Raw genomic sequence first — 19,567 nt, forward strand, 5'->3', positions numbered from 1 at the left:
AAATTTGCATGAAAGTTGAAATATTACAAAATGTATAAAAGTTGAAATTACAAAAAGATTCTCCAGAAAAAGCTGAACGTTTCGACATATAAATAGTTGAAATCAGTTGAAGTATGAAGAACTGATTTCAGAAAAACATACAGAAGATGGAATAACAATCAAGAGAAATAAAATCTTAAGAAGTGAGAATGCTTGAATTCTCACTTGATTTACAGTTAAACTGGGTTGTGATCTCCCTTCCCACCTGCTCATGCAGCTGGCACACAGGCCGTAAGGCAGCCCGTTGACGTCCAGCTTCACCAGATCCCCTTTATTCTTGAATTCCTTCAAGCAGAAGGCGCATTTGTAGAGCTTGTGCGGCTGCAGCTGCCCGTTGGGGGACGAGGAGGCCGAGCCGTTGCCTGCGCCCGCTGCGCCGTTGCCGCCTCCGGCTCCCCCCAGCGCCGAGCCGGAGGAGAGCTTCTGCATGTGGAAGGTGCCGTGGATCTTCAGCTCCAGCGTTGACGTGACGGTCTGCATGCAGACGACGCAGCGGAAGCCGGTGAGCGAGTTGCGAAGGTCGGGGTGCATCTGGCAGTGCTCTATGAACTCCTCCTCGCTCTGCAGGGGCATCTTGCAGATCCGACAGGTTCCTGTGTCCAGGCTTTTACTGTGGGTCACCTGGAGGAAGAGTGACCCACAGCATGCAGATAGAAGGTCAGAAAACAGAAACTATTATTAGATTGGAGAAATCCAGGGCCGAAAGCTCAGTTCTCTTTCACACAAACCCAACTAATTATAAACATGTTCCCATCCTTGCCTGTGGGGGCGCTGCACCAAGCAGGAAACAACAGAAACCTCTGAAGAAGACACTGAGAGCAACATAAATGACTCAGATTTTAGTGGCTGTAGGATTTCTCGCTTGTCATTTCTTCCGTTATCGTTGGACTCGTGTGTTTGTTTTGGTTGGACGGTACAGGGCTGGTGGGAACGCAGCCTAAAACATGTGGACAATCAGACACGTCATACATCCATCCATTCATTTTCTTTCACCCTTGTCCCTCAGTGGGGTCAGGAGGGTTGCTGGTGCCTCTCCAGCTAACATTTCAGGCGAGAGGCGGGGTCACCCTGGACAGGTCGCCAGTCTGTCGCAGGGCAACACAGAGACACACAGGATAACCATGCACAAACACACTCACACCTAGGGGCAATTTGGAGAGGCCAATTAACCTAACAGTCATGTTTTTGAACTGTGGGAGGAAACCGGAGTACCCGGAGAAAACCCACGCATGCAATCAGACACTTCATCCAGTCTGAAATGTCATTAATAACATTTATCCATCTCAAAAATTCACCCACTAAATAAAACCTTTAAAAAGTTATTGTGAGGAAAATAAACAGCATTCTTCAATAAGGACACAAACATTTACTGGACTAAAACACAGACCCGGAGCTGCGGATCAGTTTGTACCTTGTGTTCAGTGAGAGTCAGCAGAGACGGGAAGCGCTCCCCACATATGGGACACATGTAGTGTTTGGCGGGGCCGCGGTGCGTCTGAGCGTGCTCGCGCAGCCCGCTCTCAGAGAAGAACGTCCTGGAGCACACGTTGCACTTGTGGTTCCCTTTGATGAAATCTGCCTTCTTCTTCCTGGAACCTGGAAAACAGAAAGAAACAAAAAATAAATAAATAAATAAATAAAAATCTGATCCTGTACAAACATATATCTCACTAGACACAAGATCATTATCAATAGACAATACATGAGGGAGAATAAGCAAAAATTTCACTGAAGGTTGGCAGAATCAACTAACTCGCACTCTCCTTGGTTACCTAGCAACTCACTCCTTTCTTGGTTGCCTAGCAACAACGTGTGGAGTAACTGGCGCAGCAGCAGTTTAAAATTCTGTCATGAAAATAAAAGAAAACAACGGCGCAGTGTGAAAACGTTGGGTAATAAAGGAAAGGCTTCGTCACCAACTGATGTTTAAAACAAAAAAATGAACCAGTAATTATCAATATGGACTCATATGAAATGAATCAAGAATATTTCTTCTGCAAATGTCTTAATACACTGGAAAGCTAACTTACATTTCTCATCTAATGAATCACTGACTTCAATCAAGCTCCTGTATCTTGTTGAAAAGTCACTTTTAAGTTCTATTTTAAGAATACTGAGGCTTTCGCTACAATCTAAGCCAAAATGACTTTGTAGCATTTTGCATTTCGTCCAGCCCTCCCACCTGGACGGCAGCTTTACCTGCGTCGTCTTCTCCCGGCCGGATGTTGTGGTCCCGCAGCCGGTGGTTCTGCAGCAGCGACTCCATGGTGTACGCCGCGCCGCAGATGTCGCAGGCGTACATGGGCTCAGAGTTGTCCAGCTCCTCCTCGCCGCCGCTCGCCTCATGACTGTTGGCCGTGTCGCCTGCCGCCGACGACCCCCCACCCCCAACAACGGCGCCCTTCAGCAGGATGCTCTGCAGGTCGGCCTGTTCGACGGCCGCCACCGTTGCTCTCTCTGCTGCCGCCGCGCCGCCGCCGCTTCCTGCTCCTCCCCGCTTGGAGGTCTGAGCCAGGCCGTTGGGCGTCCCGTTCTGACTCCCGCTGCTGCCGGTGCCACCGCCGTTGCTGCCGTCGAAGATACAGTGCTTCTCCCGCAGGTGTCTCTCAAGCAGCGAGATGGCGTGGAAAGCTTTGCCGCAGAAGCGACAGGTGAACTTCTTGCTGTGGGTGGTGATGTGACACTGGAGCTCCACTTCTGTTCCGAACGTTTCCCCACAGAAGATGCACTTCCGAGGCTTCAGCCCTGCAGGAAGAAACACCTCGTTAACGTCAAAACTGTGATTACTGTGCGCCGTTATGTCTCCTCTCAGCCCACGAATAGGAAAGATTTCAGAATCCAGAATGCTTTAAAGGTGACCTGTTACGCTTCCTTGAACAGGTTAGGACAGGTTTATGGTCTACACAAAACATGTTCATTATGATTTTTGTACAAAATTATTCGTAGATAATGAGATTTTATTCTTTTTTCTGCATATTCTGAGCTGTTTTAGGGCATCTGTTACTTTAAATCCAAATAAGCTGCTGCTGGTTATGCCGCCAAACTCAATGTTTACATTCACATGGGAAAATGGCTGCAGACAGATGTGCAATTATTAGAGATGTGCCGATCAGGATTTTTCCTGCCGATTCCGATCACCCAGGAGGGCCGATCACCGATACCGATCACCGATACGGATCATATAATTATTATTTTTTTTATCATAATCACTACCGGTTACATTATGTGGAAAAAGGAACCATAAATTCACCTTAATTTAGACAAAAACTTGTTTTTAATAACTTTTTCCAAGAAGAAAACTAAACAGAACAGGCATTGTGCAAATTGTACTGCTATCAGTAATACTATCTTTAACAGACTGATAACATATGAAGGTTCTGAAGACGCTAAATAATGCAAAGAGCCAAAATAAAACCTCAACATTGCCAAAAAAATTCAAGTATAAAACTTAGCATTCAAAGGCAAAAACAGGATCCATTACAATAAACAATCCTGAGTTACTGAATGAAAACTTCCTGTTAGCATGGTGGCTAGCTGATTACTGCTAGTTCTGATTGGCTGTTTCTGACTGAGTGGAGTAATTATGCAGAACAGAGAGGAGATCAATAATTTTTTTAGAGATTATGTGTCTTATGTTAGGACAGCGAAAGTTTTAATACGTATGTAAAATGTATTTTTTTAGGTTAGATGCTGCGGCTTTAAGCAGATGTTCGGTGTGAGAGTCACTACCAGGTGGAGCAGAAGCGGCGCTCCGTCTGTGAAATATTACTACCTGTAGCGCGTAGCAGCGGTTCAACAGCGAGAGCAGAACCAGCGTCTTACATCGCAGCTCGAAGACTTAAATAATTTTGCGGGTTATTTGTTTAGCTTTCTGACCGTCATGCTAATCCGGGTGAGTGTTTGTAGCTGCGCGCTGCTTTACCTGCTATCTGATCGTCTTTTTTACTGCAGTGAGCCTCGATGTAGCCAAACTCCTCAAGTATGGCATTGTTTTTATGCCGTATTAGCTTCTTGTGTTGATGCATTTTGACCTGATTCAATTTTCTGCCGCAACACGCAAACGTCCCCATTCACTCAGTGCGTTATAGTTATAGTTCCACATCGCTTAGGATTTGTTGCTGCGCGTTTGTGCAGTGTGAAGGAAAGAGAAGACCAGCTGCACAGGCAGGCTGCGAAATGAGAAGCAGGTGATTGGTTTGTGTGATCGGCAACAAGAGCCAATGATCGGCGATCACCGATCATACACTTTTTCACAGAAATCGGCTGATTCTGATCGGTGGCCGATCAATCGCCACACCTCTAGCAATTATACAACCGTACATCTTTGAAATGCAGAAGTGGAGCCTCCAGCACAACCAACAAGAATGCATGAAGTGGTTTCTGGATGATAAGTCAGCAACAAAACACGTCTTTTCCAGCAGCCATTGTACATCGGTAAAACCAGTGGACCAAGCATGCTGGAGCTCCAGTCGGGTTGCTAGGTAACGTGCGGAACTCTGCTGGGGTTGCTAGGTAACGTGCGGAACTCTGCTGGGGTTGCTAGGTAACGGCCCAGTGCCTGTCAAATGTGACTTGATAATATGAAGGTTTTTGAAACTCATCATTTTCCAGACACCAAAAAAACATTAACTTATTCCCCAAAAATGGGTTTTTTAAATACTTGGCTGTTTTTAGAAGCAGTTGAGACTCAAATTCATGCAAAATGTGAATTTTACAAAATAGATCCACTTTAGCACATTAATATCTAAAATGTTTAACTCTGACTGCTAATGACATTTTAAGCTCATTCTCATCAATATTAAGGGTTATTGCCTTAAACTCCTATATTGTGCCAAAAAGTTACTTGTAAGTCAGTTTTGTCTTATTTCAGGTGTAATAAGATATTTTCACTAGAAGCTAGAAGAAAAACACGTGTTTGTGGAGCTGGAAGGTTGAGTAGTAAGGCTGCAAATACAACAGCCACGGTCTTTAAATAAATCTAACCGCCTCACACTGCCCTCTACTTCACACCTACTCGCCATTTCGGCTCCTTTAGCGGATAAAGGTAGTAACTTTAACCTCTCCTGATGCATCAGATGGTAGAAATCCCAGTTTTTGTCTTCTTAAAGGGTTGAATATGAAAATATGGCCAAAGATACTAAAATAAGTGTGAGAGTCAAAGCGAAACAGAGAAAACGTGTGGAGAGGTATGAGTGTACCTGCGAGTCCTCCAGGGAGGCCTGACCTTTGACCCAGGTGGTTATGTTTGACATGGAGCTGAAGGTCTGCCTCCTTCCTGAAGTCCCAGGCACAGGCTGTGCAGCGAAACAGCTTCTTCTCGTTGCTGTGTTTCACAGCCAAATGCACCTGGAAGACGGGAGAACATAAATCCATGGGTTTTTATTCTACATTTCCACACTTTTCCTTAATCTATTTTCCACCTTTTCATCAGATTTTGAAACATAAATACAAACGTTGTGCAGCAGATTTACAGAGGAAAGGTTTTTATTGCTGGACACTTAAGAAATCCAGGATGAAACTGAGATTAAATGCTTCACTGGACTTTTCAAGACCGTTTTCCTCGACATGCAACGGTTTAGTTTATTGGTTTATTTAAAATAGCGACAATGTGCAAAAAACACTAATAAAAGATGCTTTGTCTCAGATTTAGATTAGCTGGTTTCCATCTTTAATCCCTGACCAGGTGAGTGAATAAAACATTATCATGAGACATGCAATGAAAGTCCCCATAAACCCAAGATACAACCAATGTACAAATTCATAAAATTACAACAATATCAATAGTACAGACTCTAGTAAAACTCTCGAGTTGGCAGCAGTGTAACATTGATGGATGCAAGCTGCCGTTAAAAACTAAAGAAGAAAACAACAACCTTTTTCATGTGTGATTTTAATTACATTTCTTTTTTAATAGAAATACAACAATGTTTTTTTTAATCTACATCTTTTAGGGCTTGGTTATAGAAAGACTTTAGATCAGTGGTTCTTAACCTTTTTTGAGGTACCGAACCCCCCAGTTTCATATGCGCATTCACCAAACCCTTCTTATTCCTCCTCCTCCACTCCACTCCACTCACCCCCCCCCGACACACAACATACTTTGTGGTATTCTGATTTAGTAATGTAATTATATAAGCTGTGTTACTACCCCCACGCCACTAGTGGCAGTATCAACCCCGAAAAAAGGCGACTAAGGAGCAGATTTAGACTATTGAATTTGGTAAAAAGAGTGGAGCTCCTTCAATCAGGGCTCCTCCGCAGCTCTGATTGGCTCAGCAATGTAACCTGATCCTCTGATTGGCTAAGCAATGTAACGTGATCCTCTGATTGGCTCAGCAATGTAACGTGATCCTCTGATTGGCTAAGCAATGTAACGTGATCCTCTGATTGGCTCAGCAATGTAACGTGATCCTCTGATTGGCTCAGCAATGTAACGTGATCCTCTGCATTAAGTGATGGCAAAGCGGGGCGTCATCACGACTTTACACAAGTGTGTCTTTACCTCCGCGGCAGAGGCTCCGCCGAACCCCTGAGACCGACTCATCAAACCCCTGGGGTTTGACCGAACCCAGGTTAAGAACCACTGCGTTAGAGGTTTTATTGTCGTCTCATTAGCGTGAGTCCAGCTGCCATGTTGTGCAGGGCAGTGTGTGGTTTACCTGTATGGAGACCTTGGAGTCGAAGACTTCCTGGCAGAGGGTGCAGTGGTACAGGACGAAGGTGTGCATGTCCAGCAGGTGTTTCTGCAGGTCGTCCACGGACGAGAATTGCTTGTCACAGCTTTCACACACGTACTGCGTTGACGTGGTGGTGTAATGCACCGTGAGGTGCTGCAGCAACGCGTCCTGCGTCTCAAAGTCTTCTTTGTTGCACTGCGGGCAGGACTGGCGCCTCAGCAGCATCTCCAGGTGAGATTTCAGATGCACCTGGAAACCCTCAAAACTAGAAAATCGGAGGTCGCACTGGTTGCAGGGATAATCGCCGTTGCTTCCCAGGGACGGGGTGGAGTCACCGCCCAGGCGGTGGCGTTTGGGAGAGGAGATCTCCACGTCGGAGGAGGCTGGGCTGAGGTCAGCCACCTTCGCCTGCCGTTTGTTGTTAGCCAGCGGGATGTTCTTGTGGTTCTCCTTGATGTGCTTGGTGAGCTTGAGGAGTGAGCCGAAGATGGGAGAATTGGTGCAGTAAGGGCAGGAATAGACCTGGACATGGAAAATACATTTTCATAAAAATCAGCATTCACTGTTAGTCCCCAACGGTGAACGCTGCGTCCCTGTGGAGGGAGAGAGGAAATGGAGAAAGATATGCAGAGCAGGAGGAAGATAAACAAGCACATTCCTTAAATCACAATTAGATTTGACGGCTTGTTTTTAGAGCTGTGAAGAAATCTAGAGTCATTTCTAAACTCCTTTCCCTTCCAAAGCGTCAGTAATCTTTAAAGTGGTTTCGACCTTTAAGTTCAGGCTTTTGTGTTATTTAAGCCACTTGACTCGGAACTATGAATCATTCTCGGTTCTGAACTGAAGGAAGCACAATTTGTTCACATTTCTTTAATTAAACCTATGAACAAAATAACACACTGTGATCGACAGAAAAAAGTTATTTAGAAATAATCTTCTACGTCTAAAACTAAACACACAAATTAACTAATCCACTATTTCAACTAAATTCTTAAAAATGTGCTTATAACAGATAAAATAGCAACTAAAGATCTCAGTTAGCAACAAATGCTAATGATAGCACACCTACGTTGTAAAAACACAAAATCTTACGTATTTTTGGTCATTATAAGACAAAACTAACTTACAAGCTGCTTGTCAGCAAGATGTAGGAGCTTGTTTTAAGTAAATAATTCCTTAAAATTAAGAAAAAATAAAAAATTACTAGTTAAACTGACTTATAATTATTTCACTTATAGTAAGACTTTTTGATCTATGCTAGCTAGAGTTAGATAAAATAAGCTAACATAAGGTTAGCTTACTTTAGTAAACCTCATGTTAGCTAATGTGAGGCTAGCTTACTCATGTTAACATAAATAGGCTAACTTAAGTTAGCTTAAGTTAACTCATGAGTAAGCTAACTGAGCAATAAGCTTTAGCTGAGCTCCAATCAAACATTTACTACAACAGATAAACTCAAATTTGGCATTTCAGTTGCAAAAACAAAACAAAACAAAAAAAGACCCCTAGAATTAAAGTGGTGTCAGATTTTTTTATTTATTTAGATTCTCACCTCCATGAAGGACTGAGACGCAGCCTGGAGGACAGGGGACTCCAGTTTGGCCACGGCTCCTCCAGACGCCGTCCCGCCTCCTGTGGCCGAGGTGCAGTGCGTCTGCTGGATGTGCTCCGTCAGCGAGGACTCCGTCAGGAACCCCATGGAGCACTGGTTGCAGAAGAAGGCGTGGTTCCCCTCTGGAGGAGCGACAGAAATCAGTTTTTATCATTCAATACTTTAACTATCAGCAAAAAAATACTGTGGAGATTATCTTCCATTCCCATTTTACAAATTACAAATATTGATCCTATTTTATAGGATTATACAAATGATTTGTATAATTATAAACATTAGATGTGTAATGCAGGACATATAAACCATTAGGGGGGGTTATTATTAATTTTTTTTTCTTATAAATATAATAAAAAACATAAAAATATTTTATTTTATTTTCATTTTAACTAACTTTTTATGTTTTTATTATTTTACTTATTTTTTTCCTAGCTTTGTCACCTTCCTACTCTTTCCGAATTGGATATATACATTTTGCTATTTTATGTTTGTTTATTTATTATCATGATTTTCTTCACTTTATTTTTGTCTGACATTTTATTTGTTTGAAATAAATATTTTATTTCATTTTTCTTCTTATAAATACAATGAAAAGCTTATAAAAATGTTTAATTTGCCAAAGTCACTCTTTTTAAAAAATTGTAATTAGCTTTTATCACATTTAATTTTTATATTTTATTCCATTTATGACTTATTTTAAGTGGCAGCTATAAATAAACGTCATAATATTTGGGTTAGGCTGATGGTCTCAGTAATACTGACAGATGTTTTAGACCGAGGCCGTTAGCTTCAGAGTGAGCAGACCTAGCGTGGTGGATCCTGCCATGATCCCCCCAGGCAGGCAGTGGGACACTCGGATGTGCTCCTGCAGGGAGTTGATGTCTCCGAACATGTCCGGACAATAGTTGCAGTGAAACGCCGTGACGTTTGTGAACTGGAGCAGAGGGAAAGCCGCCGCTGCCGCCGCCGAGCCGATGCTCCCGCCGCTAGCGCGGTGGGCCTTTCGCACGTGCTCGTTGAGGTTGTAGAGCGTGGGCAGGGTTTCCAGGCAGAGCTGGCAGGTGTGGCTCTGCTGCGGCTTGTCTGCATGGATGGTCTTCAGGTGGATCTCCAGCACGGCCAGGCTGTGGAAGTCCCTCTTTGAGCAGTACGGGCACGAATACGTCACCTTAGCCCAACTCCCTCCTGAGCCTGCAGAAACAAGAGCTGGACATTAACACTGTCGATCACTGGCAGGAAAACGTTTCTCTGCAATAATTTACTTTTAAATTGGGGGTTTTTTGCAGGTATGCATAAGCAGTCAGTATCTTCTCTGCACTTTAAACAGTTTTAATTGCTAAAACAATCAATCAAGTTTATTTGTACAGCAAATTTCAGTTCAAAGTGCTTTACATCATAAAAACACAAAAGAATCAATGATCGAAACGTCACATTTTTCCAAGTGTCGTCATTACAGATCAAAATGTTGATTAATGTTTTATTGATTATGTTTCAAAAACTTTAAACAGGTGGGTTTGTTGTTTAGATCTATAGGATCTCAGTGTTTCAGCCGTTTTGCAGTTTTCTGGAAGTTTGTTCCAGATTTGTGGTTCATAGAAGCTGAAAGCTGCTTCTTCATGTTTGGTTCTGGTTCTGGAGATGCAGAGCTGAACCAGAACCAGAAGACCTCAGAGATCTGGAAGGTAACAACAGCAGATCTTTAATATTTTTAAGCCGTTCAGTGATTTATAAACTAACATCAGTATTTTAAAGTCTATTCCCTCAGTGGAAGGGTGATGAGCTCCATCCTCCTGGTTTTAGTCAGAATGCCAGCAGCAGCGCTCTGGATCAGATCCAGGTGGAGGGTTGATTTTTACAGGCAGACCTGTGAGGGTGCTGATGGTACCAGTACCTTGATGGGCCAGACTAATCGCTCCGTCCTCCCCGGAGTCTCCGCCTCTCCTGCGGCCTCGTTCGCTGCTCTGGCTGCGCTTCAGGGTGGAGTCAGGGGTGGAGCCTCTCTCCAAGCTGGCGCTGGAGTCCGGCGTGGCCGAACTCATGGAGGCCACGCTTCCGAGCGGCGGATCGGGACTGGCGGCGCTGTGGTTGGACGAGTCGGGCTGGCGGTGGCTGTCCAGGTGGCAGTAGACGTCCTCCACGGACGGGAACTGCTCCGAGCAGACCGGACATCTGGGAGGGGAAGGAGAACCACAGTGAGGTCCAGCTGCAGCGATTCTCCAATCAGGGGCGTTCAGAACGCGGAACGCCGCCGTTACTTGTGCTTCCGGTTGGCGTGCTGCGTTTCGATATGCGTGAGCAGCGACGCCTCGTCCAGGAAGATCTCCGGACAGTGGATGCACTGCAGGTCGGCCCGGTCGGACAGCTGCGGGTGTCGGGTCAGGACGTGCTTCTCCAGCTCGTCCGTCTGGCTGAACGTCTCCTCGCAGTAATCGCACATGTACAGGTCCTGGTCCAGGTCCAAGTCTCCGCCCGTCCCCTTCTTCCCGCCGTCCTTCTCGCTCCGCAGCGCCAGGTGCTCTCTGTTCTTACGGTGAGCCTGCAAGGTCCGAACGTTTTAACGCCCTCATCTGTTCGCTTTGGAGGAAAACTAGAGATGCACCGACCCAATATTGATATCTGTATCGGTTCCGATATTGTTGTTTTTCGAAACGGTATCGGCCAATATTAAACCTCAAATATCGGTATCGGTGGATCGGTGCATCCCAAGAGAAAATGATAACAAGCCGTTTACCTGCATGTGGCTCTGCAGTGATGAGGTGGAAGAGAAGCCACGTTTGCACACTGAGCATTTAAATGGTTTGCTGGAGCTGCAGAGGAAAAATCAATAAGCCACAAATCAGACTGAAGAAACAGAAATACACTTTTTTTTTTTAGAGGTTTTCAATGCTACTACCTGTGTGTTTTAAGATGGATCTTCAGGTGATCGGAGCGAGAAAACGCAGCTTCACATTCCTGGCAGCTATACTTCTTATCACCTGCAGGCGATAAAACTGAAGATAAGATTCCTGATGGAACATGTGTGTTTATGTTTGATAAAACAAAAAAGAAAGTTTAAGAGGAGGTTTTTAATTCTGAAGGTTACTGCAAGGCTGCTTAAGCAAAATGCATAAAATCTAGGACTAGAATTATAAAGGTTCGCATGAGCTTATTTTTTACATTTCTGGATGCTGCACAGCCATTATTTGTAGCATTTCAATAACCAATACATCAATACAATCCTTAAATCCAGGTCTTTCACAATTTATCTGTTATTAATCCATAACAACTAAATAAAATGCTAAAAAACGGCAAAGAAAAATCCCAAAAACGTAATTCGGTTCACAATTTCTTTCCAATATATTGCAAATATAAGAATTTCTTAATCTTATTTACCAAACTTGTCAATACAAAAAGCTGCAGAGAGGCCTTCTGAACCATAGAACTTGTATTTTGATTTTTTGCAGAAGTTAGTTTTTCACATACCGCCAAGTTTATAACATCTATCCACAGCCAGAATAGAAATGTGCGTGTCATATAGACTTTGTATATTGTGGCGGACATTTTACGACAATGTATGCGATTTGTGTCCTGTTTGTACCGTTACTGTTTCTCAATAAAGATCTATATAAAAATAAATTTAAAAAAACCGTGTACAGCACACATGGCTTCGTTTTGTACACCACTTCCTCATAGGTGGTGCAGGTACGCTGTATACTTGGCACAGCATTTTGTACCCGAAAATAAAGTCCGACGGGAAATGAAATCCCGTGAAAATATCTCACGATATCTTATGCTGTCGACGTGAGGACGGGAGATCCAAACCAGGAAGTGATTGCGCAGATCTAAAAACCATATAGATGGATATAGCGAATGGATATGCCTCGTGTGTCTGGTTCCTCCGTTTACTATAAATCTGTGAAGTCGTAATGCGGCCATGTAGCGCTTCTGGGACATGTGGAATGTCGGAAAAGTAAGTAAAATTCTTACGGTTTCATATGCAAAAAAAAAAATTGCTCTACCTTATGTGGTTCGAATTCTACCGGCATTTGAAAAATATTTACATGCAACTCAGATCGCCGGCGATCCGGCCGTCCGCAATCTGTTCAATAATCCGGAGCTCATTCAGGCTCAGTAATTTCTCTAAAGAAAGATTTCAGTTCTGGGAAAGTAACAAAAAAGAAGCATGTAGAATTGAGGTTTAATAAATCTATTCCCAGTAACTCCAATATTTGATTGGATCTTTTCCATATTTGAGCCTCTCAGTCCGACTCTTCAGCCAATGAGAGAAGAAGGAGCAATGAGCTGCAGAGACGTTTGAACGAACCTGTGTGGAGCTTCACATGGCGGTCTCTGCTCCTCTTGTGTTTAAACAGGCGGCTGCAGAACGTGCACTTGAAAGGCAGCTTGTCGCTGTGGATCTGCTCGTGTCGCTTCAGGTAGCTCAGGCGGCTGAAAGCGGACAGAACCAGGCGTTATTTCAGCTCCTAGCCAACAGAAACCTAAACACTGGGACTAAATGTTTCTACTTAATTTGGAAAACCAGTAAAGCCTTTCAGTAGATTTCTATAAATCAATCTTTCCAGTTTTTTGCGATTCCTTTATCGCAAAAATTCACCAAAAATCAGCAGATCTAAAGCATAATTTTGAGTTTATTGCGATTATGTGATGCTGCCTCCCACCTACAGGTGGCAGTGTTACTTCTACTAACACTGCTGCCTCAGCCTAACTTGATGTCAAGTTTTTATTCAAAATCGATTTGGTGAATAACAAAAGTAAAGCTATTTAAGTTCTTTAAGCTCAAATCTGGTTTTGTTTTTTTTTTGAAGGGATATAAAGAGGAAAATTGCTCGCAAATATTTCTAATAGCTACCTTCCACCTGAGCCGTGGATCTCTGCAGCTCCTCCAGAGTTCCCATGAGTCTCTTGGCTGATTCATTTAAACGTTTAAAGCTTGGAAAATTGTTTCATGACTCAAATCTGATGTCAACTTCACAAACATTCACAGAGCAGCTGTTTACAGAAGAGGATTAGAGACACTGAAAAAAATTCTTGATAAATCTCAGAATTGTCACTTTAACCTCAGATTTATATTTTTTCATCAGAATTCCAGAATTGGTTTCAGAATTCTCAGACTGAAGTCAGAATTCTGAGAATGAAATCTGAATTTGCTCTGTGTTCTAAGATCAAAGTAAAAATTCTGATCGTTTCTCAAAATTCTGACTTAAATCTGAAATCAAAAGTGAGAATTCTGAGGAAAAAGTCTGAGATTAAGTTTAGAATTCTTTTTTTTTGATCAGACTACTGAGATTAAAGTAATTTTTTTTTTAAATTCTTACTTTAATCTCCAAAAATCCAGAATTTTTGCTTTTGATTTCAAAAGATTAGAGTCTGAATTCGTTTTTTTTTTTCAGTGTCCCTGATCCTCTTCCACAGCTGTACATTTATTTACACTAGATTTCCTTTAGGGGTAACCAAGTAAGCAGGGCTGCAAGCAAATTCACACCTAGTCCATCTGTATGTCTTTCAAGCAGATAAATTGAAAACATATAATTATTATGAGTTTATCTGTCAGCTTAAATCCCAGTAAAATCCATTAAATGCCATTAAAAGTGCGAGAAGTTGAAGGGGTTTAGCTGCTTCTGCGCGGCGGAACAAGGGCGTGAATGTTGAAGAATGACAGAAGGAGGTGAGCTCGGCAGAACGATTAATACGGGGAATAATAATGATGATGACTCTGGAGTGTGTGTAAGACAGCTGTTCTTAAAATGGCTCTTGACTGAGTCTCCGGAGACGCTGGTGAGAAATGTATTCACCTCATTCCCTTTACTGTTGCCTTAGCGTTCCACTTTATTATGGAAATAGCAGCGAGGCGGCTGCAGCTTATTTATGAGCACCCAGATATTCATGAGCGGGATCCAGATGTGGAGGAGATACCTGAAGGATTTGTCACAGAACTGGCAGGGGTAGGGCAGGCCGGCGCCGCCCTCCTCCTCGCCGCCGGTGGCCATGCCCAGGTCGCAGCAGCCGTCGGGCATCTGGGAGGGCGACGCCACGTCCTTGCTGGAGGGCGAGGAGGGCACCCAGGACAGGCCGGCGGGGTCATCGTCGCCATCTAGAGGAAAGGAAGCAGGGGAGGCGTATTTTAACTCACAGCTGCAGGATGGTGGAAAAAAAAAAGAGGAAAAGTGAGGGTAAAGCAGGGCGAAGGGGGATGATTAAGGAGAAGTCTTATGTTTCTTGGATGGCAAAAGGGAGAAGCCTGTGGGAGTTCATAGGAGGATATAATCAAAAAATAAACACATTTATCCTAGTCACACACAAACATTCATACATAAATATACATAAAAAAAATTAGGATGGCAGAGATAGAGAGAGGAAGAGAAAGAGAGGGAGAGAGATGCGCTCCTGCAGTGGCAACATCTAAATAGAAAGCTCCAAGAACTATGTATCCCCACCGGAGCCCGGAAATAAGGACAGAGTGTATTTTCTCTCCCTTCATCCTCCCTCTGCAGCCATCCCTCGCTCCATCCCTCCCCTCCGTCCCCGAGGACCGCAGATCCGCCTCATCATATTTTCATTAGGGCCTTGGCAGATTGAAACGTCAGAAAAACGATTAGGAGATGAGGAGAACAGAGCGGAAAGATGGCGATACTCGCTCCCTTTATCTGTCAGACATACCAGATTATGCACTGCTCTTTTTTTCCTCTCTTCCTCTCTTTTTCTCTCTCTCCCCCCCCTCCGGCCTAGTCGTGCACGGAGGCGACAGAAAGGCCACAGCTCCTTTAATAGACACTTCAGAATGGATTGGATGCAACAAAAGAGCGGGCTGAATTATGCTTGATATTGTTCTGCTGCTCTTTGTGCGCCCCGCAGCAGCGCGGCGAAGATATTTAACGTTCGCCTGGAAAACGTAAAGGAGGAGCAGCGTCTGCGTTATCCGAGAGTCGCATCAGTGAAGCCAGAAAACAAATAAAAACAGAGAGAATCGCTGGAGTGGCAGGACAGCGGAAGGAGGAAATGTCAGATTAGACAGGAGAGAAGCAGAGGACACTGCAAAAACACAAAATCTAACCAAGAAATGTTGTCTAAATTCTACTGCTAATATTTTATTACACAAGAATATAAATACTTAGAAGTCACTTTTCAGCAAGATAAATGAGCTTTTAGGTCAATAATCCTAGAATATTGATAAAAAAATTACTTGTTATAAGTGAAATAATCTGCAAAAAGACATTTTGCCATATTACATATTATAATATTGGCATATTATAACTAATACTTTTTATCTCGACTCCTACATCTTTCAGAAAAGTTGCTTTGTGTTAACTTTTATGTTAAGTGTACTAAATACTGAAGCACTGCAAAAACACAAAATCTTGCCATGTATTTTTATTTAGTTTCTAGAGCAAATATCTTATTACACTTAAAATAAGAAAAAATAACTAATAAGTAACTTTTCAGCAAGATACATGATTTTAAGAAAATAGTTCCTTAATATAACAACTCATTGTCCAGACACCAAAAAACATTAACTTATTGCCAAACAATTGTTGGGTAGTTGAGACAAAATGGAAGCATAAAAACATGCAAAATATGAATAGATCCCCTTTAATTAAACAGAAATCTAGCAAAACATTATAACCACCTGCCTGCTCCAGTGCTGGTTGTCTTTTTGATGCCAAAACAGCAAAGTTAGGGACGGGTGTAGAAACTGGCACCAAGATGGAAGCAGCAGTTTCTTTCTGTCCTGGAAGGTGAACAGTGATGCTATCGCTAATTTCTTAAAAAAATAAAATAAAATAAATCATCTTTGAGGCAAAGAGAGACCACCTGTGTAACAGCTGCTGATTGGCCCAAACTGGGTCAACAAGATAAATACAAACTACAGCAGAAAACCTACAACAAAATGGCTGTGGAAAAAGAAAATCCAGGTGAGGCAATGGCCTAGTCAAATCCAGAGCTTAACCTCACCTTCAGAGAGAAATCTGATGCAATAGTGAACTGCAAAAACAAAATCTTTCCAAGTATCTTTGGTCTGGTTTCCAGTGCAAATATATTAGTGCACTTGAAATAAGACAAAACTAACTCACAAGCAAATTCTCAGCAAAATATAAATAAAACTATATTTTCACTGTAAAACTGGATCAAAAATACCTGGTAAGATTTTATGTTTTTGCAGTGTACATGTGAAATAATCTGCAAGTGGAACAAGACATTTTTCCAGCTTGTAACTTAAAGTAAAACAAGACATTTTTTCCATTATAGAACTTTAAAAAAAAATCTTTATTAAGGAATTATTGACCGAAAAAAAGCTCCTATATCTTGCTGAAAAGTTACTTGTCAGTTAAAACTTGAAATAAGATTAAACTTAAGATATTTGCACCAGAAACTAGAGCAAAAATACTTGGTGAGATTTGGTGTTTTTGCAGTGAAGCGATAAATTTGAACAGCTGCAACAAAGTGAAACCCATAAATGAAGCATCTGCACAGAGAAAACGCGGCGCAACAGTAAAAATTATCTATAAAAGGCCGATCCAGACACCCCCTGCTGGCTGCATGACAAGGTGGAAGTGTTTAAACTCCAACTGACTCAAACAGAAGGAATAATATCAGAAATTCCTAAAGACGGGACACAAGAAGACAGAAATCTGGATCGTTACGGGAAGCTCAAGGTTCTCCGAGGTGGGAAAATGGGGTGAAGAGGCAGCAGAGTCGGCCTGCAGAGATTTGGGGGAGAGCGGGTTGGTGGGTTGGAGGGGAGGGAGATTAGCGTCATTAAAGAGGCCTAATCCTCTGACTAGCGTGGCTGGCGCTAAAATGGAGGATCACACGGCTTTTTAACGGCGCCTTTGTCGGTCGGCCGCGAGGGGACCTGGCAAGACAAGGCCGGACGGCAAACTGGGAGACACTGGAGGGCCGGGAGGAGGCGGGAGCGGGGAAAAGCTCAATGAAAAGTTAAATTAGAGAAGGGTCCTCCAGGAGGAGCGCTGATGGATGGGTTAGCAGGAGAAAGTGTTGGGAAAATGAAGTTCTGTCCCCCCTCCTCCTCCTGTTTCTGTTCTTCTGAAAACCCAACTGCTCCGTTCCCGCTTCATCTTCCTCCCTCCCTCTGTCATCTTTCATGTTGCTACTCATTACAGCGTCCACGTCTCGCCCTCCGTATCGCCACGTCTCCGGCAGTTTCTGGCCTTCACCCCCGTCGTCTCGGCCTGGATGGGACCGAGGGAGGGGGGCAGGAAAGAGGAGAAGAGGGAAAGAGGGGGAGACGCTCCAGATGGACGGACTCTGAACTCGGAAAAAAGAGGGAAAGATGAGGGGGGAATGAAAGCGGGGAGAAGAAGAGAGAGCCAGGGGTCGGGGATAAAAAAGAACGGACCGCCTGCGTCTACCTGAAACAACACACACACACACACACACACACACACACTGAGTGAGTCTCTAATAGGCCAGACAGCGAGGCAACACGTGGAGGAAACCGCCTCACACACGCTGATCAGTCGCTCTTTTAGCTCCACCTGCCATAACGTCAAAACCCGACACACATTTTGTCGTGTTAAACTCAGAACCTGCAGCGACTTTTACCAGGATTTTATCACCAACAGCAAAACAAAGCAGTGCATCTTTGGAAAACAGAAGAAATACTGAGGTTTAGTCCGGTTCGTTTGGGGAAGTGTGAATGCTAATCGGATTCTGCTGTGAATCCATATGTGAACACCAATCAGAGTGGAGACCGTTCCTAAAGTAGGAAGTGGACTACAGCGCAGGGCATTCTGGGTAAATAGAACCAAAACCAAAACTAGCGGGAGAAATGACTTGTTGTTTTCTACCAAAGACGGAAGAGAAATCCTGCAACCCCTCAAATCTGATGCCATTTTTGTTTAAGGAAACCTATCAGAGGTTTTCATGTCATTTCCTTCAGTGGTTCTTGGTGCAGCGCCCCCACAGGCGAGGAGGGGAACAGCTTTTTCTCAATACGTTTTATCTCAATTAGATGCATTTGCCACAGTGCAATGGGAAAGAGAACCACAGCAGCTGAAAATGTAACAAATGTTGAAATTTTGGTCCCAAATTAAACAAGACTTGAAAACATTGAATCACACCCTACTGGACTCTGGTTACTAATTTAATATAACGCTAAAAGTAATGATACAGGTGCATGGATGCATCATCTTCTTCCCCCTTTCCAATGATCCACTACCTAAAACCCAACAAAAATACTCTCTGGTTTTTTTCGCTGCAATGTGACAAAATGTGGAAATATTCCAGGTATTTGAATACATTTTCCAGGCAAGGCAGAAGCTTCAAAAACAGACATTCTCAGGATTGCATCTCCTCTCTGAGTTTGCCTGAGTGCCGGTCTGAAGCTGAACATCAGGATAGCGTTGTCTGCAAAGCGCCTGGAATGGAAACACCGTCTATCTATGTCATGTTTCCTCTCTGTTGCTTTGATGTTTGAATCAAAGGAGCTCAGCTGGTTGCAGCAAAAAGGTTTTCCCGTCCCAGAGCTGCTGCTACAAGAGTTAAAACTGCCGACAACCTGCAGCTATGTGCTGCAACATCTCAATTAACAACCTAAACGAAGAGCGCTGCAAACGTGCGATGAACCGCTACGAAGGTTAAGCTGAAATTTTAGGTTAAAGCTAACCCTGTGCCGTTTTAAAGGCGTCATGTCTGATCTTATTTTAATCCTCCTCCTCCGCGCCTGATCCATTCAACTCTCCGTCCCACCTTTCTGCTTGGCCCTCGGCCCAGACGGGCACCTTTCCCTGAAAGACCCCTGCTGACCTTCCATCCCTCCGTTCACCAGAGCCTCATCCCTCCTTCCCGCTGCTCCCCAGGCTCCCTCCGATGGCCCCAGGCTGCCCCAGGCGTGCACACATGCAGCCCCAGACTCGCCACAGGGGGCAGAAAAACAACTTCCACCCTTGGCTTCATTCTGGCTTTCACTGTTTTGCACAGACTTGCACATGCAAACACGTAAAAGGGGGCAACTTAATGTTCTATACCGAATAAATAGGGATAAAGTATCCATATAGTGCCTCCTTCTGTCGAGCTTCATGCTGAAAAGCCTCCTTAATATATCGCGAAATTACAGCTCTTTAAATTTAAAGAGCTGCTACTAGAAATCTTTATTTCTAAGAGAGTGTTTGAAGGCTCTTATTTCCGTTTGATGCAAAATAACAAAGGAGATGTAACCAAAGTCATCTCCCACCAGTGACAATAAATGACAGGAATAATGAGCCACCCATCGGCTCTCGTTGCA

General features: G+C 43.5%; 1 protein-coding gene across 7 annotated transcripts in view; it reads right to left on the minus strand.

Annotated features, from left to right (window-relative positions):
- The window catches only part of znf423 (zinc finger protein 423), a 188,404-nt gene that overhangs the window by 93,463 nt on the left and 75,374 nt on the right, over window positions 1-19,567 (minus strand). For all 7 annotated transcript variants that reach the window (XM_017305362.2, XM_008412529.3, XM_008412528.3 and 4 more), the window contains 13 exons: window positions 14,239-14,416; window positions 12,629-12,753; window positions 11,219-11,300; window positions 11,057-11,132; window positions 10,581-10,861; window positions 10,217-10,494; window positions 9,130-9,516; window positions 8,269-8,450; window positions 6,699-7,238; window positions 5,238-5,385; window positions 2,239-2,784; window positions 1,451-1,635; window positions 245-660 (listed from right to left, as the gene is read on the minus strand). In XM_017305362.2, the coding sequence (XP_017160851.2) occupies window positions 245-660; window positions 1,451-1,635; window positions 2,239-2,784; window positions 5,238-5,385; window positions 6,699-7,238; window positions 8,269-8,450; window positions 9,130-9,516; window positions 10,217-10,494; window positions 10,581-10,861; window positions 11,057-11,132; window positions 11,219-11,300; window positions 12,629-12,753; window positions 14,239-14,416 (3,424 nt within the window). The remainder of the gene's footprint in view (window positions 1-244; window positions 661-1,450; window positions 1,636-2,238; window positions 2,785-5,237; window positions 5,386-6,698; window positions 7,239-8,268; window positions 8,451-9,129; window positions 9,517-10,216; window positions 10,495-10,580; window positions 10,862-11,056; window positions 11,133-11,218; window positions 11,301-12,628; window positions 12,754-14,238; window positions 14,417-19,567) is intronic.

Source organism: Poecilia reticulata, chromosome 6, assembly GCF_904066995.2.
Source record: "Poecilia reticulata chromosome 6, P_reticulata-male-v2, whole genome shotgun sequence".
NCBI lineage: Eukaryota > Metazoa > Chordata > Actinopteri > Cyprinodontiformes > Poeciliidae > Poecilia > Poecilia reticulata.